The 17,560-nt window shown below is 40.1% G+C and overlaps 1 protein-coding gene across 7 annotated transcripts in view; it reads left to right on the top strand.

Moving 5' to 3' along the window:
• The window catches only part of PIBF1 (progesterone immunomodulatory binding factor 1), a 242,338-nt gene that overhangs the window by 57,887 nt on the left and 166,891 nt on the right, over positions 1 to 17,560 (top strand). For all 7 annotated transcript variants that reach the window (XM_063102846.1, XM_063102848.1, XM_063102847.1 and 4 more), the window contains exon 9: positions 799 to 924. In XM_063102846.1, the coding sequence (XP_062958916.1) occupies positions 799 to 924 (126 nt within the window). The remainder of the gene's footprint in view (positions 1 to 798; positions 925 to 17,560) is intronic.

Genomic DNA, 17,560 nt, shown 5'->3' with positions numbered 1-17,560 from the left:
GTTAGATGTATATAAGCTACCAGAGTTCCTTTATACTAATATTCTTTATAGTCCTTGAATTATTTATTTTTATCAGCACATCAAAAACTAAAACAAAGTTTAAATTTTACCTTTAACAGTTTACACATTCATAACTTTATCAGTAGCCTGTAGTATTTTTTCATCTGTCTGTGCTGTTCTTGCTAATACATTATATAATGCTTTGACTTTGCTAAAAAATCACAGTGTGGCTATGGTTGTCATGGTTGGAAGGAAAGATTTTGTAAAAAGTATGTTAGAGTCATTTTGTTTTTATATTTTTGTTAATAGTATTTCTCTCTCAACATGCACCATATAAGAGTATTATTTTTAAAAGGACATTCCATATGCATCAGTTTTCAAGCCTCAGCCACGTGCATTAAAAATTATTAATAAGAGGTTAGAGCGTGATGCTGATAACACCAAGGTCCGGGGTCAATCCCTGTACTGGCCAGCCACCAAAATTTTAAAAAGGTGTCAAAAAACTATTATTAAAATATTTTTGAAGGTGAATAATTATTCAACTTGAGTTACCAAGATTTTATATAGTACTTAAGCTTTTGAGGCAATGTGTTTAACAGGTTGAGATCTTAGATGGAACTAGTTTGGAATAGTATTTTTAGGAATTATAAAACTTTATGTCCAATAGTTAAGTTTTTCAAATAATGTAGTATATGCAGCATACTTCATATAAGATATTAAAATCTTACAGGGAGGGCAAAAGTCTATTTATTTCACACACACAGAAAACTCATGGATATTCCTTCTGACTCCTTGCAGAGACCATTATAAAACAGAATATGAAAATAAACTACATGATGAACTGGAACAAATCAGATTGAAAGCTAATCAAGAAATTGATCAACTTCGAAGTGCCTCTAGGGAAATGTATGAACGGGAAAACAGGTAAAATATTTAAAAAAAAAAAAAAAAGCTTGTGTGGTATTTTATTTCTCTTTGTTTGCAGGTTATAGAAGTTTTGATATTAAATGCTTTTTCTATGAGATAATGTCTTTGAATACATTAATGAAAACTTGTCATAAATCTAAATATAAATATAATAGAAACATTAAAGTTCTAAAGTCTTTGATGGCTCGCTTGGAACAGGGTTTACCAGACTTTAAGTCTTTTTACTCTGGTATTCCCATTATCTCTTTTTTATCCCAGTAATTTGTCTTTTTGCCTTTACCTCAGTTCAGATCGAGGACAGAGATGAAAAGGAAGTTAGAGGGTACTAAGAGACACCAGTAGTTCTTCCTGTAATATTCCAACAATTTCTCCTGGAAATTTTTAAAATCTGGAATGCTAATGTGAAATATTACATGTGCCTCATTTAGCTGCTGGTCCTGAAAAATGTCATATTAGATAATCCTGAAGAAATACCATTTGTATTCATGCAGTTACTTTTAGATGATATATATGAGAGTACTTCAAAAAGTTCATGGAAAGATTTATATTATCTTTTAATTCTCTTTTTCCACAACTTTTTGAAGTACCTTTCTATTAGGAATTATTGGCAATATTAGGGGGAAATAAATGCTACTTATTTCAGTGACAGTTACTTTTATACCATTATGATAATTCATGTCGCATTTGAAAGTTTATTTTAAGAAGAAAATTATTTTGGAATTGACTTAATTGTCATACTAGCTTATCAGCACTGATCTGAGTATATGATATTTTGATTGTTGTCAGCAAGACTTTAAACAAGACTTAAACTATAATTAGCATTGTAACATGTCATTTCTACTAGCAGTATAGTAGCATAAAATTTGGGGTTTCCACTCCTCAGTTCCAGAGGAAAAAGTTGTTCTATTATTAGAGTATAAACTACGTATGTCGAATTATCCTTTGGATAATAGACTGGCAAAGATGTTTTTTAAATTACTGTTAAATTGTTATTTTAATACAGCAGATTGAGGGAGACTTTTATGATAATGCTTCTTTGAGTGGTATGATTTTGTTCTTCAGTTTCTTTTGTGAAAATGTTGTCACATATGTATTGACTGTTTACATTATTAGTAAGGCATCTGCCCAACAGTAGGCTATTAGTAGTTAAGTTTGAGGGGAGTCAAAAGTTATTTGCAGACTTTTGATTGCATGGATGTTGGCACGTCTAACCCCTGCATTGTTCAAGGGTCAGCTATACAACATAAGCCTAGTTGTGTAGTAGTCTGTACTATCTAGGTTAGTGTGTGTATGCACAATAGTGTTTGTACAATGAGGAAATCACCTAATGACACATTTCTCAGAACATTTCCCTGTTGTCAAGCAACATCATGCTATATCTATATCATGCTATATATATATTTTTTTTTGAGGCTTCTTCACATAACCTTATGATTTTAAGATTCGTTTGCTGTTGCACTTAGTTTTCCCTTCATGTTCATTACTTACGTATGACATTTTTATAAACATACATGCTTAGGACAGCAGGGTTATTAGGAGATTAGAGAGATGCATACAGAGGGATTAAAGAATTCCAAAGAATGTCTTTTCTAAATTTTGCTTGGTCCATCCCTGTATTAGGAAAGAAGGATCCTGTAGCTTGTGGTCACTTGCTCTCAGGATTCAAAATTCAGACTAAAAGAAGAGGTGTACACCTAATATATACTAAGCTTTTAAGTTTTATGTTGGAAATTTGTACACTTGAGCTTTATGTAATTCTCAGCAATAAATACGCTTATTTAGCAAATATTTATTGAGATCTACTGTATGTCAGCTACATGCTAGATGGCATAGATACAGTGGTGACCTTTGTCTTTACAAAGGCAGTGGTCTAATAGAGGATAAGGGCAAATATAGAAACTACTATCATAAGGAGTGTGATGATAATGGAGGAAATGTCAGGATACAAAGGATGAGACTACCTGTGTATTTAACCCAGCCTTGGGAGGAATCAGGGAAAACTTCATGGAGGAAGAAATACCCATGCTGACACCTATGTGATGACCAAGAGTAAGATATGAGTTAGGGGAGGGGAGGAAATTGTGGGAATGAATGTACAGTGTATATGAAAACCAGGAGGCAAGAAGTAATGAAACTTTTTGAACAAACTGGAAATAATTAAGTATGGCTAAAGCATAGACTGAGAGGCAGGGAATTGTAAGAGATGAAAGAAGAGAGAAACAGGAGCCCAAATCATGCATTTGAACCTTGTGTAAGAGCTGTGGGGAAGGGCCGAGCCCGTGGCGCACTCGGGAGAGTGCGGTGCTGGGAGCGCAGCGACGCTCCCGCCGCGGGTTCGGATCCTATATAGGACTGGCCAGTGCACTCACTGGCTGAGTGCCGGTCACAAAAAAGACAACAACAACAACAAAAAAAAAAGAGCTGTGGGGAAAAGTGAAAGATTTTAATAAGAGGCATGATATGACCTGATTTTATATCAAAAGATCACTGCACTTTGGAGAATAGATGGGAAAGATGTAAGACAAAGAGGCCACTTTTAGAGGTTGTTTCCATTATGAAGATGAGAAGTGGTGATGGAACTGGATTAGTAGCAGTAAGTAGATATGGAGAGAAATGAGCCAGATTGGAAAAATGTTTAGGCGGTGGAAACAGTGGTACTCAGTGACGAGACTAGATTGAGGGGGTGAGAAGTTAAGGATGTCATGCAGGTTTCTGGATTGAACAGCAGCTTGGATGGTGACATAGTTTTTAAAACATAAGAAAAATAGGAAAACATGATAAATTTAGTTTAGTTTCATTTGAAGTGTCTATCAAATAGAAAAGATTCTGACTATAGAAGATTCTGAACCTCAGGAGAAAGGTCTGGGCATGACAGAGACCTGTGGCATAGGTCATATTAGTTCTGTTTTACAAGTAAGTACTGTTAGTTCTGTGGTTCAATTCTGTTATGGATTTTGTTGGCTTTTTTTCACTGAGCCAATAACCTTAAAATTTATGGGATTATTTCTGTGGTAAAATACATGATTATTCCTAAACAATCCATGTAGCCATATAAACTTTGGTATACAATCATTTTGAGAATTTCCTAATGTTTTACTGTTCTTTAAAAAATCCTTTAAAATGCATCCCATTGTAACATAAGTTTAGATATATTAACGCCTATTTTCTAGATGTTTGATAGAGGTATGTTGGTAAAGCTCTGTGAGGAAACAGACAGAGCCATTTCTGGAACCAAGAATGCTGAAAGCAGACTTCCTTGTCCCCAGGGTTGTTCTGGCCCGATATCCACAACAAATTGGATTCCACCTAACCAGGTGATTCCTGGGATTGGGGCTGCCCTGGATGCCCCTAGCCAGCATAGGACCCAGAATTGATCCCATGGATATTGAAGCTAGAGTGGACATTTGCCACCAGGTGGTGCCAAACTGCCCCCCAAGCCCTGATGGATTTTAATTGCACAGGGACACCTAACCAGCTAGTTTTACAGGCTTGCCTTTATCATTTTAACCTCACAGTAGTTCAACCCTGTATTTCATGTGACTGAATCTGTTTGGATCATGGTTTCTTCTTTATGGTATGATTTAACTGTAGTTAGAATTTGTGTCCCACTAGTCTTCCACAAGGTAAAATTTTAAATTATTTCTTTTGTAGTCTCCAATTTAAAATGGTTAAGAAAAGAATTTTAGTATTCCTTGTTATGAAACATGAAATTCAAAACAAGTTTATGCATTTGGGCTTTTTTCCCCCCTGGGTAAATTTATCTTTTGCTTTGGACTTAGATGTATAATTGTGTCAACTGTATTTTATCAAAGTGTGCTGTTATAATATGAGTTAAAATGGATAAAGTACTTACACTTGCGTATTTGTACTTAGACTTCTACCCTCTCCCCCAATAAACATTTTTAGAAGAAAGTCAAATAAGAGTAGAGAAATATATTTTGCCTTTAGTTTGCTTTCTATACATTGGAGAACATTAAGAAGAAGGCCTTTTATTTTGTCTTCTTAAATATGGAAAAGACAGGTGGAACTCATGCCATCTTATCTTGGTATTTGTCCCTTCAGTCATTCCAGTGGTTTCTGAAGTTAAGGGATTGAGAGAGGAGGAAGAGAGTAGAAGATATAAAGACTTTTAAAAAGACAGAGATAAGCAAAGAGAGAACTTGGGTATTTGGATATATAAAAAATACTACAGTTGGAATTATAATGTGTATGTATCCTTTGGCTCAATCTGTGAGTTAGGCTTCTTGTCTCTTTCTAGTTACTTTAAAGTGCCAGTTTGGAACTGTGGGAAATAATGAGTGAAACTCAGTCCGGTAGTGAAATTTATTTTATAAATAACTTTTTGCTTAGTAGGTATTATGTGACTGAAATGTTATGGACCCTCTTACATGTTTGGAAATAAGACATTGTTCCATGAACAGGAGTATATTATGAAAGAGATTTGGATCAAGAAACTAAACTTAAATCCTGGCTTATTAGCTGAGTGGATAAGTCATTTAATATTCCTGAAATTTAATTTTCTTTTATAAAATGAGGACTGTTAATATTATTAATACTTCACAAGGTGCCCTGTGCGATCTAAATGAGATAATATATGTGAAAAGTGCATTATAAATTGTAAAGCTACATGTAAATATAATCATTTTGATACCTTTTGCCTATGTGGAATACCTAAAGAAAAAATTTTTTATCCATTGTATTAACAATTTAAGTAAAATGAGCATTATATAAAAATTAACTGATAACATTATGACATTATTTATCATCATTAGAAGGTACTATTACAAAATATATAGCTATCCTTAAATGTTTATCTCCACATCATTTATCCAGTTTTCTTTCTTTTTGTGTGTGTGTGGTGGCTGGCTGTTACAAGGATCCAAACCCTTGACCTTGGTGTTATAGCACCATGCTCTAACCAACTGAGCTAACTGGCCAGGCCTAACCATTTTTCTTCCTTTTTTTTAAAAAAAAAATTTTACATATTTCATTTTATAATTTCTACAATTATTTGAGATATCTCTCTAAGGTCTTCCAAAAGCATGCAAATATCAAATTGATTTCAACAGAGGAAGAGAAATAAACTTTTCAAAGACATCTAAGTTTGGCAAAATAAATTGCTTTAAAAATCAATAAAATGGTATAAACACAATGACACTTCAAAAAGATTGTGGAAGAATAACAGGGTGGAGAAACCTTGGCAGGCGGGACAAGGCGAGAGGAGCGGGGGATTTGGGATGTAGTCACCGCCGCCTCCAGAGCTCCTACTTTGGCCGTCGGAGTGCAGCAGTAGGGACGCGGAAGCAACGCAGAGGCCTCTGTGTTGGAAAATTCAGTTGTATGCGACCTAGTCTGTCCTCGCCTCCAGATGCCCAATCTCACGCTGTCCTCCCGAAAGGCCTGAGACACCTTTATTCACCCCTTTCTCGGCCGCCAGGCCTCATCACCCTCTCCTGCCGTCTGTCCGAGCCCCTAACGGACTTAGCCAAGAGATTACTTTTTAAATGCTTTTAATTGGAGATCAAGAGAGGTTTCAAGATGGCGATGGCTGTGGCGGTTGGCGCGGAGTAGCTGAGGTGGAAAAGGTGGCCACTGGGCCTCAGGCAGCCGGGAAACTTGTGGACCTTCCTCTTGCCATCTCTTAAGGGAGGACCGCTGCTGGTGGCCGGTCGTGGGGGGTGACCGCCACTTTGCCCTCGGCAGGAGAGGCTGCCTCATTTACAGGCAACAGCTTTGAAGTGTGGAGTAGGAAAAGAACTGTTTCTTAGCTGCAAAAGCGAGTCTCTAAACAGGGAACACGGCGCCAGGGCTACTGTGGATGCAGACAGGATCCCGGAGGCCGGGGCCGCGCTGAAGGGGGCCAGCCGCCCTATTCAGGATTCGAGGTTTCAGGCCGGCATTAAAGAAGATTCCTGGGAGCGCCCGAGCGGCGCTGCGACTGAACAGCCCGAGGCGGCAGCGGCCGAGAACAGGGAAGGCGGCAAACCAGAGGCACAGAGTGAGCACCCGACCTGGCACAACCCTGTGAGTGACCCCTGGACCAGCCCTGTTTGGGGGGCTGACGCCCACCCGGCTCCCGCCTGCATCACCAGGCCACTCACCGCCCTGGGGCTGAATCCTTTTCCCAGGTGCTGGCAGCTCCGCCCGGCTCGGCTGTCACTGAGCCTTCCCACTTGCTTGGCCCGGCGTGGGGCTTTCCGGAGCCTGCGGGCCGGCCTCCCATCCCACTCCCTCCGCAGTACTCTGGAGGGTTGGTGGCATGGGGCGTCCCCGGCCAGTGTCGGGAGGGCAAGGAAGTACAGGTGGGCCGACTGTCACTCCACCACACCCTGGACTCCGGCCCCCGGTAAACTTCCTGTTACTGGGAGGCAGATACCATCTCTGCGGCCACCAGTTTGGAAAAAAGCCTAACCAATTTCTGGTTGAGAATAGTGTGGTAGGAGGGTCCCCAGGTCCGCTTGAACCTGCCGGAGAGCTGGCTGCAGGCGGGCGCTAGACTCGGTTTATACCGGGAGGATACAAAGGTGAACAAGTCCCGAGAAAGATCTACACAGTGCTACAAAGGCATCCAGAGCGACCGGTCATCTGTGCCTACCAGAAACCTGGTAGACATCCTGGGCGAGGCAGTGCAGAGCAGGGTCTTTAAGGCCCAGCTGATAGACGAGGGTTGCAGAAGACACGCCCCAGCCCAGCACAGTGCTCACAGAGTGGGGAGACATGCGGCCAGGGAGGCGGAGACTCGACAGAAACCACACACCCTGTGGGGTCGCCACTGCACGATCCAACAGCCTGGGCCAGAGCACACGGAACAGGGAGAAGTCCTGCACGGGAAGTGAAAGCTCAACAGAGATCACACACCCTGTGGTACATGATCCACCAGCCCAGCAGAGTCCAAGCTGACCAGAAAGGTGGCTCTCCAGAGAAGCCCAAGACCCGAGGCAACCACACACACAAGGCACTAGAGGCCAACTGAGCAGTCACGGAGGGAGCCATACGAAATTGGCAACCACAGCAACATCCTATTTAGTCATTAGTCTCAAACCGGTGGTCTGTGAAACCCCCTGCCACAATGAATAAACATGAAAAAAAAGATACCAGAAATACAAAAAATCAAGAAAGTACACCACCAAAAGTTAATAAATCTCAAACTCTAGATCCTATAGAACAAGAAGCCCTTGAAATGACTGACAAGGAATTTCGAGTGATAATTCTAAGGAAACTGAATGAGATACAAGAAAACACAGCTAGACATCATGATGAAATGAGGAAAAGTATACAGGATCTGAAAGAGGAAATGTACAAAGAAATGAATGTCCTGAAAAAAAATGCAGCAGAACTTGCTGAACTGAAGAAGTTATTCAGCGAAATAAAAAACACAACGGAGAATTTAACCAGCAGGCTTGTCGAAGTTGAAGAGAGAACCTCTGAACTTGAAGATGGGCTGTTTGAAATAACACAAGCAGACAAAAAGAAAGAAAAAAGAATCAAGGACATTGAAGAAAATCTGAGAGAGATATCAGACAACCTTAAGCGCTCAAATATCCGAGTCATGAGTATTCCAGAAGGGGAGGAAAATGGAGATTCCATTGAAAACATATTCAAAAAAATAATGGCAGAAAACTTCCCAGGTATAGGAAAAGTCACAGATCTTCAGATCCAGGAAGCTCAACGATCTCCAAACGTATTCAACCCAAAAAGGCCTTCTCCAGCTGGTTTCAAGATGGCGGCGGCTGCGGCGGCTGGCGCGGAGTAGCTGAGGTGGAAAAGGTGGCCACTGGGCCTCAGGCAGCCGGGAAACTTGTGGACCTTTCTCTGGCCATCTCTTAAGGGAGGTCTGCTGCTGCTGGCCGGTCGTGGGGGCTCAACGCCACTTTGCCCCCGGCAGGAGAGGCTGCCTCATTTACAGGCAACAGCTTTGAAGTGTGGAGCAGGAAAAGAACTGATTCTTAGCTGCAAAAGCGAGTCTTGAAACAGGGAACACGGCGCCAGGGCTGCTGTGGATGCAGCCAGGATCCCGGAGGCTGGGGCCGCACTGAAGGCGGCCAGCTGCCCTATCCAGGATTCGAGGTTTCAGGCCGGCATTAAAGAAGACTCCTGGGAGCGCCCGAGCGGCGCCGCGACTGAACAGCCCGAGGCGGCAGCGCCGAGAACACGGAAGGCAACAAACCAGAGACAGAGCGAGCGCCCGACCTGGCACAGCACTGTGAGTGATCCCTGGCAAAGCTCTGTTCGGGGGGTGCATGCCCACGCGGCTCCCCGCCTGCACCACCAGGCCACTCATTGCCCCGGTGCTGCCTCCATTTTCCCAGGTGCGGGCAGCTCCGCCCTGCTCGGCCATCACTGAGCCCATTTGCTTGGCCTGGCGCGGGGCTTTCCGGACCCTGCGGGCCGACCTCCTCTCCCACTCCCTCCACGGTTCTCTGGCAGGGCTGGGGGTGTGGGGCGTCCCGACCAGTTTTGGGAGGGCTAGGAAGTACGGGCGGGCCGACTGTCACTCCACCACACCCTGGACTCCGGCCCCGGTAAACTTCCTGTTACTGGGAGGCAGATACCATCTCTGCGACCACCAGTTTGGAAAAAAGCCTAATGAATTTCTGGTTGGGAATAGTGTGGTAGGAGAGTTCCCAGGTCTGCTTGAACCTGCCGGAGAGCAGGCTGCAGGCGGGCACTAGATTCGGTTTATACCGGGGGGATACAAAGGTGAACAAGACCCGAGAAAGATCTACACAGTGCTACAAAGGCACCCAGAGAGACTGGTCGTCTGTGCCTAGCAGAAACCTGGTAGACTTCCTGGGTGAGGCGGTGCTGAGCAGGGTCTTGAAGGCCCAGCTGATAGACGAGGGGTGCAGAAGACACGCCCCAACCCAGCACAGTGTGCACAGAGGGGGGAGACGTGCGGCCAGGGAGGCGGAGACTCGACAGAAACCACACACCCGGTGGGGTCGCCACTGCACGATCTAACAGCCTGGGCCAGAGCACACGGAACGGGGAGAAGTCCTGTACAGAAAGTGAAAGCTCAACAGAGATCACACACCCTGTGGTACGTGATCCACCAGCCCAGCAGAGTACAAGCTGACCAGAAAGGTGGATCCCCGGAGAAGCCCAAGACCCGAGGCAACCACACACACAAGACACTAGAGGCCAACTGAGCAGTCACGGCGGGAGCCATACCAAATTGGCAACCACAGCAACATCCTAGTTAGTCATTAGTCTTAAACCGGTGGACTGTGAAACCCCCTGCCACAATGAATAAACACCAAAAAAAAGACACCAGAAATACAAAAAATCAAGAAAGTACACCACCAAAAGTTAATAAATCTCATACTCTAGATCCTATAGAACAAGAAGCCCTTGAAATAACTGATAAGGAATTTCGAGTGATAATTCTAAGGAAACTGAATGAGATACAAGAAAACTCAGCTAGACATCATGATGAAATGAGGAAAACTATACAGGATCTGAAAGAGGAAATATACAAGGAAATCAATGTCCTGAAAAAAAATGTAGCAGAACTTGCTGAACTGAAAAAGTTATTCAGCGAAATAAAAAACACAACGGAGAGTTTAACCAGCAGGCTTGTCGAAGTTGAAGAGAGAACCTCTGAACTTGAAGATGGGCTGTTTGAAATAACACAAGCAGACAAAAAGAAAGAAAAAAGAATCAAGGACATGGAAGAAAATCTGAGAGAGATATCAGACAACCTCAAGCGCTCAAATGTCCGAGTCATGGGTATTCCAGAAGGGGAGGAAAATGGAGATTCCATTGAAAACATATTCAACAAAATAGTGGCAGAAAACTTCCCAGGTATAGGAAAAATCACAGATCTTCAGATCCAGGAAGCTCAACGATCTCCAAACGTATTCAACCCAAAAAGGCCTTCTCCAAGACATGTCATAGTCAAATTGGCAAAACTCAGAGACAAAGAGAGAATCTTAAAAGCTGCAAGAGAGAAGCGTCAAATCACCTATAAGGGAGCCCCAATCAGGTTAACATCAGACTTCTCATCACAAACCCTAAAAGCTAGAAAGGAATGGGATGATATTTTCAAAATACTAAAAGACAAAGATTGCCAGCCAAGAATACTCTACCCTGCAAGGCTATCCTTCCGAAATGAGGGGCAAATAGTATATTTCTCAGACAAACAAAAACTGCGGGAGTTCACTACCACAAGACCACCCTTACAAGAAATCCTCAAGGGAGTACTGGGTTTGGTTCCTGAAAAATAACTACCACTGCCATAAAAACCTAAGAAAAATCTAAACCCGCTAGTACAATAAAAATGGCATTCATGAAGAGAAAACAAGCTAACAAAAACACTATCTACAACCTAAGGAACCAACAAACAAAGAAACCAAACAGTAAATCAGAAAGCAAGGAACAAAAGACACCTAAGACAACCAAACAACCAATAAAATGCTAAGAATAAATCAACACCTTTCAATAACAACTCTTAATGTTAAAGGCTTAAATTCCCCAATTAAAAGACACAGACTGGCTGACTGGATCAAAAAGCAGGACCCAACTATATGCTGCCTACAAGAGACCCACCTCACCCATAAAGATTCACACAGACTAAGAGTAAAAGGATGGAAAAAGATTTACCATGCAAACAGAAAAGAAAAACGAGCTGGAGTGGCTATTCTTATATCTGACAAAATAGACTTTAAACTAAAAACCATAAAAAGAGACAATGAGGGACACTACTTAATGATAAAAGGACTGATCCATCAAGAAGACATAACAATCATAAATATGTACGCACCCAATGTTGGAGCACCCAGATTTATAAAACAAACTCTATTAGACCTAAAGAAGGAAATAGACACTAATACCATAATAGCAGGGGACCTGAACACTCCACTGTCAATATTAGACAGATCATCTAGGCAAAGAATCAGTAGAGAAACACAAGATCTAAACAAGACTCTAGACCAATTGGAATTGGCAGATATCTACAGAACATTCCACCCAACAACCTCAGAATATTCATTCTTCTCATCAGCACATGGATCATTCTCCAAGATAGATCACATATTAGGTCACAAATCAAGTCTCAATAAATTCAAAAAAATTGGAATTATCCCATGTATCTTCTCAGACCACAATGGATTAAAATTAGAAATTAATAACAAACAAAACTCTGGAAACTATACAAACACATGGAAATTAAACAGCATTCTACTTAATGACATATGGGTCCAAGAAGAAATCAAGCAGGAAATCAAAAAGTTTATTGAAACTAATGAAAACAATGATACATCATACCAAAACCTGTGGGATACTGCAAAAGCAGTATTGAGGGGAAAATTTATTGCATTAAATGCTCACTTCAGAAGAATGGAAAGATGGCAAGTGAACAACCTAACACTTCACCTTAAAGAACTAGAAAAACAAGAACAATCCAATCCTAAAGTTAGCAGACGGAAAGAAATCATTAAGATCAGAGCAGAACTGAATGAAATTGAAAACCAAAAAACAATTCAAAAGATCAACGAATCAAAAAGTTGGTTTTTTGAAAAGATAAATAAAATTGACAAACCATTAGCATGGCTAACAAAAAAAAGAAGAGAGAAGACTCAAATAACAAAAATTAGAAATGAAAAAGGCGATATTACAACTGATTCATCTGAAATACAAGGAATCATTCGAGACTACTATAAACAACTATACGCCAACAAATTTGAAAATCTGGAGGAAATGGATAAATTTCTGGACACACACAAGCTCCCAAAACTGAACCGTGAAGACGTAGAAAATTTGAACAGACCAATAACAATAAAGGAGATTGAAGCTGTTATCAGAAGGCTCCCAACAAAGAAAAGCCCAGGACCAGATGGATTCACAGCAGAATTTTACCAAACATTCAAAGAGGAATTGACACCGATTCTTTACAAACTATTCCAAAAGATTGAAACGGACGCAAATCTCCCAAACTCATTCTATGAAGCAAACATCATCCTGATACCAAAACCAGGTAAAGATATAACCAAAAAAGAAAACTACAGGCCGATATCCTTGATGAATATAGATGCAAAAATCCTCACTAAAATACTAGCAAACAGAATACAGCAACACATACGAAAAATTATTCATCACGATCAAGTGGGATTCATCCCAGGGATGCAAGGTTGGTTCAACATACGCAAATCAATAAATGTGATACACCATATTAATAAACTCAAACACAAGGACCATATGATCATCTCTATAGATGCTGAAAAAGCATTTGATAAAGTTCAGCACTCATTCATGACAAAGACCCTCTATAAGTTAGGTATAGAGGGAAAGTATCTCAACATAATTAAAGCCATATATGCCAAACCCACTGCCAATATCATCCTGAATGGGGAAAAGCTGAAAGCTTTTCCTTTAAGAACAGGCACTAGATAAGGATGCCCACTCTCACCACTCCTATTCAACATAGTGTTGGAAGTACTAGCCAGAGCAATCAGAGAAGAGAAGGAAATAAAGGGCATCCAGATTGGAAAAGATGAAGTCAAACTGTCCCTGTTTGCAGATGACATGATCCTATATATCGAACAGCCTAAAACCTCTACAAAAAAACTGTTGGAATTGATAAATGATTTCAGCACAGTAGCAGGATACAAAATCAACACACAAAAATCAGTAGCATTTCTTTTCTCCAATAGTGAACATGCAGAAGGAGAAATCAAGAAAGCCTGCCCATTTACAATAGCCACCAAAAAAATAAAATACTTAGGAATTGAGTTAACCAAGGAGGTGAAAAATCTCTATAATGAGAACTACAAACCACTGCTGAGAGAAATTAGAGAGGATACAAGAAGATGGAAAGATATCCCATGCTCTTGGATTGGAAGAATCAACATAGTCAAAATGTCCATACTACCCAAAGTGATATACAAATTCAATGCAATCCCCATCAAAATTCCAAAGACATTTTTCTCAGAAATGGAAAAAACTATTCAGACATTTATATGGAACAATAAAAGACCACGAATAGCCAAAGCAATGCTCAGCAAAAAAAATAAAGCTGGAGGCATAACACTACCTGACTTTAAGCTATACTACAAAGCTATAATAACCAAAACAGTATGGTACTGGCATAAAAACAGACACACTGACCAATGGAATAGAATAGAGAATCCAGAAATCAACCCTCACACTTACTGCCATCTGATCTTTGACAAAGGCACCAAGCCTATTCACTGGGGAAGGGACTGCCTCTTCAGCAAGTGGTGCTGGGATAACTGGATATCGTTATGCAGGAGAATGAAACTAGATCCATACCTCTCACCATATACTAAAATCAACTCAAAATGGATTAAGGATTTAAATATACACCCTGAGACAATAAAACTTCTTAAAGAAAACATAGGGGAAACACTTCAGGAAATAGGACTGGGCACAGACTTCATGAATACGACCCCAAAAGCACGGGCAACCAAAGGAAAAATAAACAAATGGGATTATATCAAACTAAAAAGCTTCTGCACAGCAAAAGAAACAATTAAAAGAGTTAAAAGACAACCAACAGAGTGGGAGAAAATATTTGCAAAATATACATCTGACAAAGGATTAATATCCAGAATATATAAGGAACTCAAACAACTTTACAAGAAGAAAACAAGCAACCCAATTAAAAAATGGGCAAGAGAGCTAAGTAGGCATTTCTCTAAGGAAGATATCCAAATGGCCAACAGACATATGAAAAAATGCTCAAGATCACTCAGCATCCGGGAAATGCAAATCAAAACCACATTGAGATACCATCTAACCCCAGTTAGGATGGCTAAAATCCAAAAGACTATGAACGATAAATGCTGGCGAGGCTGCGGAGAAAAAGGAACTCTCATACATTGTTGGTGGGACTGCAAAATGGTGCAGCCTCTATGGAAAATGGTATGGAGGTTCCTTAAACAATTGCAAATAGATCTACCATACGACCCAGCCATCCCACTGTTGGGAATATACCCAGAGGAATGGAAATCATCAAGTCGAAGGAATACCTGTTCCCCAATGTTCATCGCAGCACTCTTTACAATAGCCAAGAGTTGGAACCAGCCCAAATGCCCATCATCAGATGAGTGGATACGGAAAATGTGGTACATCTACACAATGGAATACTACTCAGCTATAAAAACGAATGAAATACTGCCATTTGCAACAACATGGATGGACCTCGAGAGAATTATATTAAGTGAAACAAGTCAGGCACAGAAAGAGAAATACCACATGTTCTCACTTATTGGTGGGAGCTAAAAATTAATATATAAATTCACACACACACATACACACATACACATACAAACGGGGGGGGGGTAAGAAGATATAACAACCACAATTATTTGAAGTTGATACAACAAACAAACAGAAAGGACATGGTTGGGGGGGAGGGGGGGAGGGAGAAGGGAGGGAGGTTTTGGTGATGGGGAGCATTAATCAGCTACAATGTATATCGACAAAATAAAATTTAAAAAAAAAAAAAAAAAAAAAAAAAAAAAAAAAAAAAAAAACAAAATAAATTAGTGGCAAATTGTTTTTTATAAAAAAAAAAAAAAAACAAAAAAAACAAAAAGGCCTTCTCCAAGACATGTCATAGTCACATTGGCAAAACTCAGAGACAAAGAGAGAATCTTAAAAGCTGCAAGAGAGAAGCGTCAAATCACCTATAAGGGAGCCCCAATCAGACTAACATCAGACCTTTCATCACAAACCCTAAAAGCTAGAAAGGAATGGGATGATATTTTCAAAATACTAAAAGACAAAGATTGCCAGTCAAGAATACTCTACCCTGCAAGGCTATCCTTCCGAAATGAGGGGCAAATAGTATATTTCTCAGACAAACAAAAACTGCGGGGGTTCACTACCACACGACCACCCTTACAAGAAATCCTCAAGGAAGTACTGGGTTTGGTTCCTGAAAAATAACTACCACTGCCATAAAAACCCAAGAAAAATCAGTACCCACTAGTATAATAAAAATGGCATTCATGAAGAGAAAACAAGCAAACAAAAATGCTATCTACAACCTAAGGAACCAACAAACACAGAAACCAAACAGTAAATCAGAAAGCAAGGAACAAAAGACACCTAAGACAACCAAACAACCAATAAAATGCTAGGAATAAATCAACACATTTCAATGACAACTCTTAATGTAAAAGGCTTAAATTCCCCAATCAAAAGACACAGACTGGCTGACTGGATCAAAAAGGAGGACCCAACTATATGCTGCCTACAAGAGACCCACCTCACCCATAAAGATTCACACAGACTAAGAGTGAAAGGATGGAAAAAGATTTACCATGCAAACAGAAAAGAAAAACGAGCTGGAGTAGCTATTCTTATATCTGACAAAATAGACTTTAAACTAAAAACCATAAAAAGAGACAATGAGGGACACTAATTAATGATAAAAGGACTGATCCATCAAGAAGACCTAACAATCATAAATATGTACACACCCAGTGTTGGAGCAGCCAGATTTATAAAACAAACTCTATTAGACCTAAGGAAGGAAATAGACACTAATACCATAATAGCAGGGGACCTGAACAACCCACTGTCAATATTAGACAGATCATCTAGGCAAAGAATCAGTAGAGAAACACAAGATCTAAACAAGACTCTAGACCAATTGGAATTGGCAGATATCTACAGAACGTTCCACCCAACAACCTCAGAATATTCATTCTTCTCATCAGCACATGGATCGTTCTCCAGGATAGATCACATATTAGGTCACAAATCAAGTCTCAATAAATTCAAAAAAATTGGAATTATCCCATGTATCTTCTCAGACCACAATGGCTTAAAACTAGAAATTAATAACAAACGAAACTCTGGAAACTATACAAACACATGGAAATTAAACAGCATTCTACTTAATGACATATGGGTCCAAGAAGAAATCAAGCAGGAAATCAAAAAATTTATTGAAACTAATGAAAACAATGATACATCATACCAAAACCTGTGGGATACTGCAAAAGCAGTATTGAGGGGGAAATTTATCGCATTAAACGCTCACTTCAGAAGAATGGAAAGATGGCAAGTGAACAACCTACCACTTCACCTTAAAGAACTAGAAAAACAAGAACAATCCAAACCTAAAGTTAGCAGACAGAAAGAAATCATTAAGATCAGAGCAGAACTGAATGAAATTGAAAACCAAAAAACAATTCAAAAGATCAACGAATCAAAAAGTTGGTTTTTTGAAAAGATAAATAAAATTGACAAACCATTAGCATGGCTAACAAAAAAAAGAAGAGAGAAGATTCAGATAACAAAAATTAGAAATGAAAAAGGCGATATTACAACTGATTCATCTGAAATCCAAGGAATCATTCGAGACTACTATAAACAACTATACGCCAACAAATTTGAAAATCTGGAGGAAATGGATAAATTTCTGGACACACACAAGCTCCCAAAACTGAACCGTGAAGACGTAGAAAATTTGAACAGACCAATAACAATAAAGGAGATTGAAGCTGTTATCAGAAGGCTCCCAACAAAGAAAAGCCCAGGACCAGATGGATTCACAGCAGAATTTTACCAAACATTCAAACAGGAATTGACACCGATTCTTTACAAACTTTTCCAAAAGATCGAAACAGACGCAAATCTCCCAAACTCATTCTATGAAGCA

The sequence above is a fragment of the Cynocephalus volans genome, chromosome 7 (assembly GCF_027409185.1).
Source record: "Cynocephalus volans isolate mCynVol1 chromosome 7, mCynVol1.pri, whole genome shotgun sequence".
NCBI classification, from domain to species: Eukaryota; Metazoa; Chordata; class Mammalia; order Dermoptera; family Cynocephalidae; genus Cynocephalus; species Cynocephalus volans.
Note: the sequence above shows the minus strand (reverse complement) of the source record. Positions and strands in the feature narration are given on the sequence as shown.